The 14228-nt window shown below is 36.7% G+C and overlaps 6 protein-coding genes across 6 annotated transcripts; 5 read left to right on the top strand and 1 right to left on the bottom strand.

Moving 5' to 3' along the window:
- Positions 1-11: 11 nt before the first annotated feature.
- Positions 12-1991, top strand: LOC124435341 (uncharacterized protein C1orf194 homolog). Its single transcript, XM_046985277.1, has 5 exons — positions 12-200; positions 606-725; positions 813-928; positions 1235-1353; positions 1806-1991. Exons 1-5 carry the CDS (start codon positions 129-131, stop codon positions 1874-1876), a joined length of 498 nt encoding a protein of 165 aa, XP_046841233.1. The 5' UTR covers positions 12-128; the 3' UTR covers positions 1877-1991.
- An 864-nt stretch (positions 1992-2855) lies between these two features.
- Positions 2856-4596, top strand: LOC124435339 (uncharacterized protein RP689-like). The gene has a single exon (XM_046985275.1). It carries the CDS (start codon positions 3379-3381, stop codon positions 4120-4122), a length of 744 nt encoding a protein of 247 aa, XP_046841231.1. The 5' UTR covers positions 2856-3378; the 3' UTR covers positions 4123-4596.
- A 1087-nt stretch (positions 4597-5683) lies between these two features.
- Positions 5684-7937, top strand: LOC124435337 (beta-4C adrenergic receptor-like). The gene has a single exon (XM_046985272.1). It carries the CDS (start codon positions 6190-6192, stop codon positions 7252-7254), a length of 1065 nt encoding a protein of 354 aa, XP_046841228.1. The 5' UTR covers positions 5684-6189; the 3' UTR covers positions 7255-7937.
- LOC124435342 (U6 snRNA-associated Sm-like protein LSm8) lies at positions 7648-8661 on the bottom strand. The gene is made up of 4 exons (XM_046985279.1): positions 8603-8661; positions 8305-8345; positions 8078-8205; positions 7648-8003 (listed from the first exon to the last, which is right to left on the bottom strand). The coding sequence occupies exons 1-4, from the start codon at positions 8631-8633 to the stop codon at positions 7913-7915; spliced, it is 291 nt and encodes a 96-aa protein (XP_046841235.1). The 5' UTR covers positions 8634-8661; the 3' UTR covers positions 7648-7912.
- A 419-nt stretch (positions 8662-9080) lies between these two features.
- LOC124435336 (putative deoxyribonuclease TATDN2) lies at positions 9081-10603 on the top strand. Its single transcript, XM_046985271.1, has one exon. It carries the CDS (start codon positions 9120-9122, stop codon positions 10203-10205), a length of 1086 nt encoding a protein of 361 aa, XP_046841227.1. The 5' UTR covers positions 9081-9119; the 3' UTR covers positions 10206-10603.
- Positions 10604-10728: 125 nt separating this feature from the next.
- LOC124435340 (ADP-ribosylation factor-like protein 8A) lies at positions 10729-13669 on the top strand. The gene is made up of 7 exons (XM_046985276.1): positions 10729-10916; positions 11509-11589; positions 11696-11769; positions 12307-12400; positions 12689-12756; positions 12873-12943; positions 13274-13669. The coding sequence occupies exons 1-7, from the start codon at positions 10794-10796 to the stop codon at positions 13318-13320; spliced, it is 558 nt and encodes a 185-aa protein (XP_046841232.1). The 5' UTR covers positions 10729-10793; the 3' UTR covers positions 13321-13669.
- Positions 13670-14228: the final 559 nt, after the last annotated feature.

Below are 14228 nucleotides of genomic sequence, written 5' to 3'. Positions count from 1 at the left end.
TGTATCCTTGGTAACGACGACAACAACTGCGGTTGAAATAGAAACGCACAATTCTGCACGCGTGAGGTGATTTTAGGGAAGAAATTGTCCAGTTTCTGAGTGTGAAATCTCACGACATATTGTCCATAATGCCGCGAAATCCATACCCTTTTCCTCAAGTGGAGAGCGATGACAATTTTGTCAAAGGTGATCGCAGGAAGGTTTGTTTTTTACTCGTCGAAGTTAAGAATAAATTAATTTGGCATCAATTATGTGCGAAAATCAGCCATGAGCGCTAAACATCGCTTATTTTTTTCGGGATTTTTCATTTGAAATGAATCTTGTTACAAATACAAAGGAAGCCTATTCCAGCTATTGACGATTTGTTACAATTTAGATACGTGGGATTCCTTGTACAAGTAGCAAACCGGTGAAATTCGAGCTTTACCATAAAATGTATTATAATTACAAGCTTCGATGACTGAACATTCCGCTTATCATCCACTAAATGACCTTACTTGAATGTTCCACTTAACAACATAGATCTAAGATCTCTTTCTAGGGGTTTTGGAGTTTCATATCGATGTATGTTCTGGCATGTGTGCATCTATTTGATCTCTTTGCAGTATGGTGAACCTTATCAAACTGTCGCAGAGCGATCAAATGGAGACGATCAATGGAATCGTCTGTATAGAGCGGAGACATTGTCGAGCAAACGACGCGAAGTATTATATTTTGACCCACAGGTGCGATTCAAATAATTCAATATTCCTTCGTGGGTTGCGGCAGGGGGGGTTGATGTTTAATACCTAAGGTGTTTTGCATCGTTTTAGGCTCCCAGCGACAGTCTGGATTTCGTTATCAAGTCGACTTACGATCATCACGGGGAGTTTTTAAGTTCCAAAGCGGAAACACTGATTCAACCGGAAACGAGGAATTTTCAAAATGGGTACGAGGGTACGATGTCCATTTCTATCAAAATGGGTGCTAGTTTACATGTTAGGGTCACACGTAAACGAGTTTACCCTTTTAATGAGTATCCCAATAAAAAATTAGAATTAAAATGAAATGCCTTACTAGACCATTACACTGGTTATTTCATGAAAGACATCGACTTTTTCTGGGCAACCCTATAGGGCAATTCAGCTGGTGAACGCATGCATACTTACATTTACTTACATTTACATCATTGGACAGGCACTTGTCGTGAATTAAACAAAAGGTATTGTTTTACTTGCCTTTAATCATCTTTCAGACGTGTCCTGAAGAATCGCCCTCCACCAGCGGGTCCGATGATCGACCTGAACAAGTTGCCGCTGAGAATATCGTCTTCAAATAAGCGAGAAAGTGTTCATTCTGTCAACGGAGCAATAGGTTCGTGAGTCAATGATGAAATAATGTCAAATACTTCAATCACTCTAGTAAATTTGAAGACCTTGTTGAGGGCCGAACTCGAGCCGTCGTTTTAACTTTGGTTAGGAGCAGTCGTCGTAAAAGGGGGTTTGCACTACTGTAAATGATTCAATAAACGACCCCCCCCCCATCAAATATAGGCCTCGTATCTAGCAAATGCCCCCTTGAAGCATGATGAGTATGTGTTAAAAGTCTCCTACAAATGAACAGCAGGTCTCTAATAGACCGTTCATATTCAAAAGTTCTTGTGATACACATATTGTGATCACGATTTCGATATGCTTATAATGTACGAAATTGGATCGTTTGATTAATTTAGTGAAATGACTCCGAAGTGATACTTTGCCGTCAGGAGTGATACTTTGTCTCAAACCATATATTTCTTCACACGTTTTATTTTCTTCGTTCCGTAGAGAGCCATCACAGTGCTGCAACGAACCGCGGATACTCCAGGAAACACGACGGAGGTTTTTATGCATGCTGATTTTGGAAAGATGGCATCGTCAACTGTTTGCGTATTTTTATATCTTGTCAATTCCAAAATATTTTCTTCAAACTTTTTTTCTAACCGAGGTAATAAATTCTTCTCGATTTGTGCAGTTGCATTTTTATATTTTTCCTTTTTTAAAATGCTCCTCTAAGGTGCTTATGCTTAGCGAAGAAAGCTGATTCCTTTTATTGTTTTCTTTTGAAATCAACTATTTAAAAGAACTTCTAGAATGACAGTGAACAAATATTAGTATCTCTTTCATACTCAGCTACGAAGGTTTTTGTATTGTCAATTTGCATCAACAATGGCGTCACGCTGCGTAACGAAGCTTGAGCTATTGCGTGTATTGTTACAGACTTGTGATTCTGTTTCATCCTGAAGTATATTTTGATATTCTGTTAGTGATATTTGATATGCGAGTTATTATGTAATTTGATATCACTGCTTGTTTACATGGAACATTATATTCCGAAAATTTCTTGAAAATATAAAAAGAGATATATGCAAAAAAAGAGATGCTCATAAACTGCTGTAGAATTCAGTCAATTGCAGTCAATTTAACAGTTCTGTTCAATGAAAATATTAATTAAATAGCTCAATTTTTGTTTCACAAGCTCTTTGAGTAAATCGTACTCCTGCTACCGACATATTACCGAACGTCGAGACTTGATTGATAAAATTGTTGATAAATGAGTGGAACGATGGAGATGATTTAGAATACATGACAGTTAACGATTGTATCATGTCCAAGTAGATCTAACACTTCAAGAAACTTATATTAATTATAGCAATTTTTATGCATCCTGTATTATTATTGATATACAAAGCCTTTGGTATATCGTTTCTATATTGGCCGTAAACGATTATTGGCCAATTTACTTTAATCCATATTGATGTTTTTGCTCAGCAACTTAATTGCATCTTCATTTGCATCTCCACGTTGCATATTTTATACTTATAGTTCATTCATACGTGATATTTGTCACAGATGTTTTCACTAAGGTTACGTTGTGTTGTATAATCCGCCAAAGAGACGTTTACGAAAAGCATTCCAAAAGATCTTATTAGACTCTGTGAAAAGATCCCAATGCATTCTGGAGTTGAATGTCCTTTGCAAGCAGTGTGAGGCCAAAAATAGCTTTTGATTATCACTAGTACTCGAGATTTGTGCGTCATCATAACCTCGTTCGTTAATCGTTTTATGTTCCGCGAATATTTGATACATTTCATTTCGACAGTCTATGCTCGTGGCTATTACATCGCTTTGTTGTTCATTCTTGGGCAAGGACGCGTGAATGTAATTCTGTTAAAAAAAATTGCCCTTTTAAAATTACGGATCTCTATTCTGCGACGTATTTCCGAATAAACAACCTAACTTAATGCATTGTGAGAAGCATTTTTCGTTTTCTGGAAAGTGATCGAAAGAGGGGCGATTTTCGTTTTCTCTCTTCATTCGAAGAGCATTCTTCATTGGTCTGGCGTCGCTGTATGTCATCATGATAAACCATTTGCATACGAGAGTCAAGCAAGTTGGTCCGAAATGGTTAGTACTCTCTGGTTTTCTTGTTCTTCTGATATATTTCTTTAAACTAAACATCGACACGCATAATACGCATGAACTAGACAGCGAGCAAAATCCTCGATTTCCATGCGAACGAACGACGCAAGAAATGAAGGAACTCGGCGAACTGTTTAAGGATGTTCACGAAATCTTAAACCGAATGCGCATTCGACATTTTCTCATCTACGGATCGATTTGGGGTGCCTATCGTGTTCAAGGACCATTGCCATGGGATTATGACATTGACATCGGAATCTTGGGCGATGAAGCGTATTCAAAAATCCCTCATAACGAATTCATAAAAGCGTTCGAAGCCAAAGGAATTAAGGTTGACGATCACACTTCACTCTCGAGTTGTTACTATTTCAGGCGAGGGGATTTCGCTCAAGTGGATGTCGACATTTTTTATAGAACGCGAAACTACATGCACCGAAGCGGTTTGGTCACTTGGATTTTGTATTATAATTATCAGATGTATCACACTTTCCCCTCATGGATGCTTGACGATCCTTTACCGACCGTAAAATTCATCGATGTAGAAATGCCAGTACCTAGGGGTGGTAAAGAAATTCTCAAATATTTATACCCACACGACTGGGAGACACCGTTCGTTCCTGCTGCTTGTCGCTCAGTTCAAAACAACGAGTTGCTTGCGAGCCGAAATGTCACTATCGACTGAGAGTGAGGGGGAATTTGAAGCAATCCTCGCTGAGGTTTTCTCGTTTGATCAAATTTTTGTAAAATAAATACTCAACTTCCTTGCAATGCATTCACGAAGACGTTTGGAAACATTAAGGCATGGAATACAATTTGTTTTCATTTGTCCAACAAAGAATATTTTTTATCCGCCCAATTGTTGTCACGTAAACGATATTCGCTTGTAGTTGGTATTCGAGAACATCTGCTGCAAATTAGCTTTTAGAAAAAGTCAGAGGTAGAAATAGTTGCCATACCTTTGAACATAAATTATGATCGACGATAGAAAAACATAGCCATACCAGTAATTCTACTTGGAAACAAAAATATTCTTTGTAAACCGGATATTTAACTAAAACTACGCAAATTGGTGGCATTTCTATTTGTATGTGTGTTGGCAAAGTGAAGCTAAAATGGTTCATTTTAATATGTTAATATAACAGTCCAGTAACATGAAGTTAATCGTATTGATGAAATCACGAAAAACGTAATCGAAGAACTGACTCGGCTAATTGGATAAAACAAAAACCTTTTACCAGCTCTTTCAATAAACTATGTGGATTCTCTTTGAGGATACAAAACAAATGATACAAAGCAAATGACACAATTATACTCTAGTAAAAGACCTACGGAATAGATAAGCGAAACATTTCGTTCAGCAAAGCGGGCACTTGCTCTCTTGCAGCTTATAGAAGTCCCACTGTTCTTTTCGTTGTTCAGGGGCGGGGCAAGGGAAGCTCCGATGGAGGTTTGTTTGCGAAATGATCATATAATTACAGTGATATTGACGCACTCTCGCCCACAAAGCCCGAAGGCAAAATTAACAAACCACAGTTGACCGACTATAAAAACTATTGACAAATCGTAATGAAGAAAATATTGTTCGTCCACTAAGGACAATTTAAAATTATTCGGCCAAATTCAACTTGCATGTTCAATGATTTTGAACCACTTAAAATTGGAATTTGTGTGAGAGGTTTTACAGCTCTTCGTCATCCCCCGGTTTCCACGCCCCTGACATTATCTCAGTGCAAAAAATGAGATTTACTGCCTTGTCAATTTCATCAATTAGCGTCATTTCCCCAGATCTAGAAACCATACTTACTTATCGATGATATAAATTGGATATACATCATCAAAGATAAAAATTAATTAGGGTCGACAAAGTTGATATATCAGTCTGCATGTAATTGGAGCACTTTACCTTTAAAGATAGGAGATAGGTAAAAGCTCGGAACTTTTTGAGTAGTCAATTGGTTGTGAATGATTTGCTGTTTTAACTTATTAATTTCTAAATTAGTATGATGGATTGTGTGTATTATAGCAAGGCCTTGCAAAAGAGCGCGAGTGTTAAAATCTATTTTCGTAATGATTTTTCGTTGACTTCCATGTTTGTAGAAAAGATTAGCCTGTTGTCTTCATTTTCTTGATGATTAAGAACAATGTAGAAGCCTAATTAGAATTAGATTACAATGCAAATGGAGCATCTTATTGATCTTTCGTTTGCCCGGAGCAATTTCATCAATCACAAATTTCTCCCGCAAACAACCCACCACAAAACTCCTTTATTTCAACATTTTTAGAGAAAACTCATTGTAAAATCTCACACCTGTTTGTTTTCCTTGTGATTTTTAATTGAAATGAAGTGCTTTGCACACTCTAAGCCGACAAGTATTAAATTATTTGTGGCGAAAATGTTCAGATTACCAAAAGTCAAAAACAAATCACCGAACCCAGCGAAGGCCGAAGGTGATAGTATTTATCTTTTACACGTGACGACAGATCCTGTCAGGCTCTTCAAAGTGATTGAGTCTCATTTGAAGATGATGTTTTGAAGGTGCCTTCTCCTTTTTTATATTTAACAACAAAAAAATCCCTTCTTTGCTCCATATGTGTTCTTCCCACCCATATTAAGCCGCATTTCTTGCACTAAATTTAGCAAATATCCTCGTTGAAAATATTGACAGCTTGTGCAAACAAAAGATTAAGTTCGCGTCCTTCCCACACGAATAAGAGTCGGGAAAGAAAAATATTTGGATCATTTATTACGATGGAGAACATCGACAAAAATTCACACAACGCTTCGAATTCAACAGGGACCTATGGTCGAATTTACTCTTACGAATACATTGCAGCTTTAAGCGTACTTGCATTCTTTATTTTCTTGGTGAATTCGATGGTATTGTACCTTTTTGCGTCCTCATCGAGATTACGGACGAAGACGAACACGATATTGGTGAGCATGGCTTGCTCGGATGTTCTAAATGGATTAGTGGTTATCCCATTACAAATTTTGATCAACGTTCACGTAAAGTATGAATGGTTACGTCTAACTTCAATGGTTCTCTATCGCTTCATGGCTGTCTCGACTATGTTGCACATTTTATTCGTCACCCTTGAGCGACATATTTGCATCCTGAAGCCATTAAGGTATCATGCTTTGATAACGAAACCGCGCATAATCAAAGTTCTCTTCGTCATCTGGCTTATATCCTCCTGCAACTCCGTCGTCTCATTCACATGGTTGGCGTCCGCAGATGACTACAATCATTTGGAGCAACCACCGAGTTTAAACACCTCGAGATTGCTGCGATTTGAATTCGCATACGCGTTAGGCACGCTGCTATTTTTCTTTCTCGCGCCAATGTTTTTAATGATTCACAGTTTTAAAAGAATCTTAAGAGAGATATCCCGTCATGGTAAACTGGATAGCCCTGCTTTAGACTTGATTTGTTCTTCTTCCGGTCAAAACATTTCAAAAAGCTCCTCCAGAGATGGGGAATCTGCGCAAAAACCCTCGAACGCCTTGTTGAGGTCGGAGCGAAAGCCTATTCTTATTTTTTTGGCAATGTTTTTGATATTCACCGTGACATGGGCATCGTGGTACGTTATGATATTAATTGTTTGTGTTTCGCCGCAAGATTATAAACCTGTCGGTGGACTGTGGCCATCTTTTGCCCGCTCTTCAACTTCTCTCGTAAATCCGTTACTCTACTGCTTCGTCAAACAAGATTTCAGGAACACGGCAAGAAGACTATGGGGAAAATCAATTTTCAAACCAAAGATAGAAACAAATACAGTTGAGAAGACCATTCAGCTGAAAGGAGACCATTAAGTCGAAACAGCGAAACGCTTGAAATTTCCTCCCACCTCGAAAAGCAACGAGAAATTCATTTCACGGATTTCAAATTCATTTAGGATTTTTCAAGAAACTTAAAGATTAAAGGGAATTTAAAAATCCTTTCTCTAAGGATTTTGATTGCAATTTTGAAGTGCATTTATTGCGCGTATGGCGAAATTGACTTCGTGAGACATTTTGGAACGCAAGCATAATGCCGAACAATTTTAATTTCGTTGAGTTAATGCATGACCATTTTTCGGCCACCGTACTTAACGTCCACAGATTTAAGGTGATCTTTCAACTGAATGCGGAACAATAACATTCAACGGCCTTACACTTCGGTTGCTTTGAATGCGATTAATTAAAGTTGGCGACACACAAACACACTCAAGTTAAAAAAATGTGTTATTCTCGGTTATTTACAAAAGGAAGTCAATAAGGAAAATCGATATTCACTCGTGCAATTAGTGGCGCGCCAATTAATACAACAAACATGATCTTAGGAGATCTTACAAATTACCTGTACGTAATCAAAGCTAACTTATATCACATGTAAATAGCTACGTTTCTCAGGGTTCAGCGCTATCAATAAGAATATCAAGTGTTATTTTTATCGTAAAAACCTCTAATGTATAATGATGTACATGTATGTTCAATAAACAACGGGATTTAATGGATCTGCTCTGATATTCGCCATGTTCAAACTTGAATCAGTATCGTCGTCTATTTCACCAATAACTGCTCTGGAATATAAGAGAGAGAGAGAGAATGACTAATGATAGCTAAGAATATAAATGGTAACACTTGATCATCTTACATGTTATCCCCTCTGATGATGTAAAGACCCAAGATAACTTGTTCCACACCGCTTGTTGACGAGAAAACCCTCTCGTGGCTTTCGTCCAAGATCAAGTTGATAGTTTGATCGAAACCTTTTAAAAGTCCCTAGAAAATAGCTTAACTAACTAAATTATAAATTATAAGTATTAAATGATACGTAAATTGAGAAACTGTTCGTGATTCGCAACGATTAATGCTACAAACCACGATCATTCGGCCATCTTGAGTAACAACAGCAACAGTATCTAATATGCTTCGAGTTAAAGCTATAAAACTAACTTCGACAGTATGCTACACTTACAATTACAACTCATAGCTAGTAGCCTACTGAACTAGTAGTAAGTATAACTGTATAAAGATTTGCATTCTGCTACAAAACGGTTCGAGGAGAAAAGTCTTTTGAATAGCATGCAATATTTTTTTAAATATCATGATTCTGTCTCACAAATAGCTTTGAGTTGTATTATCCGTGATGATTTAATGCACAAAATTCAAAGGATACGACCAACGTACGATTCCAAAGAGGACGCCATCTTTGTTTTTGAGAGCGTAGTATTTTTATTATCACCTGTTATCCTTCAGTGATCCCACATGATTTCCAACAACTCTGCAAAATTTTAGCCTGAAAGACACAAGACGGCTAAAGCAGCCTCTAGACGGCTTCCATGGTTTCAATCAAAATTTTAATCTCATCGTTTTTATCAGATCAATTCTCACTGGAAGAACTCGTTGGTTGCCCATTGAATGTGATTTTTTTGTTTTAAAGAAGGTCTGAATTTCAAATGAAGTCCAACTTGTTTCTATTCATTTCAAGTTTCAACAGTATTTGAATTCCCTTACATTCTTTCAAAAATCGATCAGTTTTCGCATCCATGTTTAAGTTCCAAGTCGTTTCTGCTCCTCTCCATGCCTTCACCCATTATTATATCTTCCAAGATTTAAAGATCGGTCACGTGATCGACATAATTGTAGCATTTGTAATTTTGCATATTATATACCACATAACTTCGTTCTGATCTATGGATGATGTCAAATGTTTTGCTTGCGGTAAACACGGTCATATTAAGAAAGAATGCCCCGAAATAAGAGCGAGGAAGCTTGCCAATGTAGTTTGTTATAAATGTAAACAAACAGGACACTTAGCAAAGCAATGCAATGTTGACAAATCTTCCTCCGGCATTTCTGTCGGTCGTTCATGGTTATCATCGTCGACGAGGACGTTTGCACGACAAGCGCAGCTGGAAAATGGATTTAAGTTTCATTTCGATTCGACCGCGGCAGAGCAACGTGTATCCAAAGTTCAGTACATCGATTCCCATTGTCATTTGAACTTCTTATTCGACAAGAAGAAGCATTACCACGGTTTTGACAGCTTCAAGAGAAAATTTCAATTTCCAGAAAACTTTGCAGGCTGTGTGACCATATTCTGTGATCCTGCCTCATTTTCCAGCTTTGGTATGAGTGATGAACTTTTGTGTCACAAACAGGTATGGGCTGCCTTTGGTTTCCATCCTCACAATGCCAAATACTACAATGACACTTTGGAGTACAAATTGTGCGAGAGGTTGCAACATCCCAAGGTTGTGGCCCTTGGTGAAATAGGTCTTGATTACTCTGCTCGACTTCAGTCTGAAATTGATATTCAGAAGGAGGTTTTTCGTAAACAAGTTAAGCTTGCTGAACTTTGGAAGAAACCATTGGTCATCCACTGCCGAGAATCAGAGGAAGATGTGTTTGAAATCCTATCGACGAATATTCCAAAGCATTGGAAGATTCATCTTCACTGTTACACTGGCAGTTATGAAATTGCTACGAAATTTTTAAGTCATTTTCCGAATCTCTTCTTGGGCATTACTGGCATAGTTACCTATCCCTCGGCAAAACAAGTTCAAGAAGTTGTTCGCAAGGCACCAATTGAGCGTATTCTCCTGGAGACAGATGCACCATATCTGGTTCCAACATCTCTGAGCAGTGAAACCAGACATAGTCATTCAGGAATGATCCCTTTAGTCGCACAAGAAATTGCAAAGATCAAATGCATCTCCTTGGACAAAGTTTTTGAGCATGCTTTGGCAAATACAAAGTATGTCTATGGTATATCTTAGTCTTGTAAAGAAATTTGCCATACTCTTAATTAGCATTTTAAATTGCCATAGGATCTTGCCATCAGAGTAATATAGAGGACCAGCTGTGCAAAAATAAGCATATCATTGCCTGAATTTAATTCAAGAAAGAGAAAAACGTACCACCAAATAAAAATATGCTTTCTAGTTACACGCTGGTTTGACCTCTGCGTTATTTTGTTGCACTGTTTCTAATATGATTGTATAGTAATTTCATGTATATCAACTGATAATGCAAGGTATTAAATTATTCAAAATTTTATCTAATTTTTAAGAAAACATTGTATAGTAATAATAAGGAATGTAATTAGCATTTATACTGAATAATTTTCTTATACTATTTACAGTAAATTACAATGAATTATAAATTTCAATTCAGATTTTAGGGAAAATTAGTTACTGTAAGCAAATAAAGTTGCTGAGATCTTACATGAAGTTGAGTTTGTGCTGTGGCATATCAAATTGCAGGCGCGTATCATTTCGCACTTTCTGTCACATGACCTCCAATTCGATTTCCTATCACGAATTCACGATCAGTCCAAGAAATTCGTTTTGTCATATACTCCCACAATGTTGTCGTTTTTTCAGCGAATTTTGGACTGGATCCGCAGTTTGTTTTGGAAAGAAGAGATGGAGTTGACCTTAGTTGGTCTCCAGTATTCTGGCAAGACCACTTTCGTCAACGTGATCGCGGTATGATTTACAGTATAATAGAATACGCAAATGAAACTTAAATGCAAAGATGTGTACCTTGCCTGCCGCGGCTTGCATTTTACTCGTTGTTTCTAATAGGAAATGTTTGCAAAGTCTAAGATATGTGATTATGCGAATAGCTGCACGTTGAGTATGTTTAAGGACAGACAGTGATATCTTGGAGCACAACAAGGCAATTAATGTCCGAGTTATTAACATAAAATCTCAGTCAAAAAATTTTGCCATCGAAAAACGTGATCGTCAGGCCGTCACAACAGTAGAAATTCACTGTGCAAACCACAGATCTCTTTGAAAAATGACATGCTTTCCATGCTGGGTACAGTTCAATCATGTGTATCACACTGTCTCACTCTCTGTGCATGAAAAAAATCATTGCACTGCAGGTGTTGTTCACTTCAATATTTTTTCAATGCAATAGTGACCATGCGTGAATCATTTCATTGCATCATTAACTGCCTTGGGTTGAGAGCCACTTTTATGGGGAAAAAAGGCACAAGCAAAAGCGATGTACAAAACGGCTTGACAAAATTTCTAGTTAGTAAAATTTTTTCATCTTCGATTTATTTCGTAGTCAGGGCAATATAATGAAGATATGATTCCTACAGTTGGATTCAACATGAGAAAAATCTCCAAGGGAAATGTCACAATTAAGGTGGATTATGAGTTCCTGTATTCTTAACTTCTTGCTGTATTAGAATAATACTTAAATCTCATTCTTCTATTTGATTTGATTCATCAAATGGTTGGGAATTTTTAAGGTTTGGGATATAGGTGGCCAGCCTCGCTTCAGGAGCATGTGGGAACGATATTGTCGTGGCGTAAACTGCATTGTGTATGTATTTTGAATATCTTATCATATTTGTGAAGTAGGGAGGGTGTATTAAAAATGAAGATGATCCATTTTTCAGACTGGCTATCTGACCTTATCTACCTTATAGTTCATCCCATTTGTAAATAAACCTATGTTGTTGTTAGTTCCTCATGATGTCACTGCACTTGTGAAAAAATTGAGCCTCTTTTAGCTTGTCACTTAGTCTGATCATGAGTTTGTAATAAATTTGAAATATCACTAAGTTATTGCATTCTCTCAATCTCAAATATTGAGCTTAAAAATGGATATTTTATTCAGAGTATATTTCATTTCAATATATATCAAACTAAAATTGGCGCACTACTGATATTTTAATGGGTGATATGAGACTGGTCGCATACAGTCTTTCACTTTTCTATAGAATGAAAAAGAAATTTAAAATATCCGTTTTATAGCTTGTAGTTTGAGATAACGTCTGCTTTGTGAACATTTTTGACAGTATTGTTTGTCTGGCATGAGTATTTTAATTTGAAACTAATCTTTAGTTTGCCTTTTCAGTTACATGGTTGATGCCGCAGATCATGAAAAGTTTGATGCGTCCAAGAATGAACTGCACAATTTGTTAGATAAACCACAATTATCTGGAATACCGGTAAACTTCTTGTCACCATGAAATGAATCTTCAATCTCTCTTTGATCGTTTACTGTGAAGATGCCCTCTCTCAGTTAACACTTCATTGTGCATTGTGCACAATCATAATCACAATAGATATCATATCAGACTCACATGAGAAAGTAACTCCCATGACAAAGGTTAACAGTAGCAACTGCTATAAGCTGATTTTTTTAGATAAACCTATTCATCATGGCTCCGAGCTGTTTGAACTTTTCCCATTCTGTTCTTTTGTTTGCATTTCAATTGAATTTTCCATCTTTTAAGGTTCTTGTCTTAGGCAACAAAAAGGATTTACCAGATGCTGTTGATGAAAAAGAGTTGATTGAAAAATTGTTAGTATGCTAGAAGAAAGGGATGCATGCAAGCACTTGTTCTACTGTTTGTGAAATAAGTAGAATTTTTATGTATTATCACTGCCAATGGCTTGATGGGCATTCTCTGATTTTAGAAATCTTTCATCTGTCCAAGATCGGGAAATATGCTGTTACTCTATTTCTTGCAAAGAGAAACAAAACATTGGTATGGTTTTATATTGTACTATTCAATAAACAAAAGATGTTTACTGTGTTTGCACATGCTTATGTAAACGCAGGAGTTCTGTTAGAGAACTTGAGAGGAGATCAATGCAGCCGAAGTTCAATTTTTCGATTCTTTTTGATTGTTTTAATTGATTGAGCTCCAATAGGTTTCATAGGCTAATGCAGATTCAGCTATAGACCAATTAGCACACTCATTGTATTATTTTTTTTTCATAATATACTGTAGAGAAAGTGAGTTTAAAATAGTCTTTTCAAAAATCACTTTCATTTGTCATGAATTGAAGCATTTTTCTCTTTTTTCATTTTCTAGATATTACTTTGCAATGGTTAATGAATCATTCAAAATCAAAGAGTTAGAGCTTATGATTTATTTTCTATTCGTGAAGATTACTCCATATAGACGAAATTTTGTATAATTAACTTTCAGTGATTATCTTTCCTATTGACTAAACTTTCGAACAAAACTAAATAGAATTAGTGATGATTTTTAAATCCAATCTTTTTTGGATTATCCGGAAGCATCCCTGATCGATGTACTTTGGAGTACGGGAAAGTGGTTTACTCCACATGTAGAGTGATAAACTTAAGAAATGAGTTCAATAATTGTGGCGAAGTTAATTCAACAGTGATATCAGTATTTAGGTAAATTTTTACAAAGCATGTGACCTGAAAATTTATTAAAAAAACCCGCAGGAATTTGAAAAAATGTTGATATGCAGTACGTGCGCGATATTGTTTTTGTTCGTTTTGAAAAGGTTTACTTTGTGCCGAGAAAGTGTTTAATTTATCAAGTGATGTGCGTTGTTTCCTGTTGCATATATTGCTTCGCACAAACTCTGCCCTCCTTTATTGTTTTCGGAAAAAAGACACAAGAGTGTAGCGTATAAGTATTATAGTTTTGTCGTCAAATTAGTTGGGTGCGTCGGAGTAAGTTAGTACTCAGCTTTCTACAAATAAAGACACTAGACTGAAGTATTAGTGGTACAGTTCAGTTGCAAAAGGTACAGTTTAACTTTCATCATTCACGGCCGAGATGTGTGTCCAAACTAACTTCTGGGAACATTTGTACGTGTGGGTGTTGAGCTATTTGTTGTTCGTTCAACGAACATCCGACTGCCTCCAATTTAGGGCCCTTGCCATTTCAACTGTTTGAAAGTCTGAAACTAAAATTGTTTCGTTATTGCCTGTTGGCCTACTTTAAACTTCTTGGACTGGTTTTGTTGATTGTCAACGGGAATTTAATACTGCATATAATTTCAGTGCCA

Source organism: Xenia sp. Carnegie-2017, unplaced genomic scaffold, assembly GCF_021976095.1.
Source record: "Xenia sp. Carnegie-2017 unplaced genomic scaffold, XeniaSp_v1 HiC_scaffold_14, whole genome shotgun sequence".
Classification (NCBI taxonomy): Eukaryota; Metazoa; Cnidaria; class Anthozoa; order Malacalcyonacea; family Xeniidae; genus Xenia; species Xenia sp. Carnegie-2017.
The sequence above is the reverse complement of the archived record's forward strand: the minus strand, read 5'-3'. Positions and strand labels throughout refer to the sequence as shown.

Excerpts from the sequence above, each read along its gene's own strand:
- LOC124435341 (XM_046985277.1), top strand. The coding sequence starts at position 129 with ATGCCGCGAAATCCATACCCTTTTCCTCAAGTGGAGAGCGATGACAAT. Across the intron at positions 726-812 it reads TATTATATTTTGACCCACAG|GCTCCCAGCGACAGTCTGGA; the intron begins GTGCGATTCAAA and ends GCATCGTTTTAG. Across the intron at positions 1,354-1,805 it reads TTCTGTCAACGGAGCAATAG|AGAGCCATCACAGTGCTGCA; the intron begins GTTCGTGAGTCA and ends TTCGTTCCGTAG.
- LOC124435339 (XM_046985275.1), top strand. The coding sequence starts at position 3,379 with ATGATAAACCATTTGCATACGAGAGTCAAGCAAGTTGGTCCGAAATGG.
- LOC124435337 (XM_046985272.1), top strand. The coding sequence starts at position 6,190 with ATGGAGAACATCGACAAAAATTCACACAACGCTTCGAATTCAACAGGG.
- LOC124435342 (XM_046985279.1), bottom strand. The coding sequence starts at position 8,633 with ATGGCGTCCTCTTTGGAATCGTACGTTGGTC. Across the intron at positions 8,346-8,602 it reads TTTGGAATCGTACGTTGGTC|ATACTGTTGCTGTTGTTACT; the intron begins GTATCCTTTGAA and ends GAAGCATATTAG. Across the intron at positions 8,004-8,077 it reads ATCATCAGAGGGGATAACAT|AGCAGTTATTGGTGAAATAG; the intron begins GTAAGATGATCA and ends CTTATATTCCAG.
- LOC124435336 (XM_046985271.1), top strand. The coding sequence starts at position 9,120 with ATGGATGATGTCAAATGTTTTGCTTGCGGTAAACACGGTCATATTAAG.
- LOC124435340 (XM_046985276.1), top strand. The coding sequence starts at position 10,794 with ATGTTGTCGTTTTTTCAGCGAATTTTGGACTGGATCCGCAGTTTGTTT. Across the intron at positions 10,917-11,508 it reads CTTTCGTCAACGTGATCGCG|TCAGGGCAATATAATGAAGA; the intron begins GTATGATTTACA and ends TTTATTTCGTAG. Across the intron at positions 11,590-11,695 it reads AGGGAAATGTCACAATTAAG|GTTTGGGATATAGGTGGCCA; the intron begins GTGGATTATGAG and ends GGAATTTTTAAG.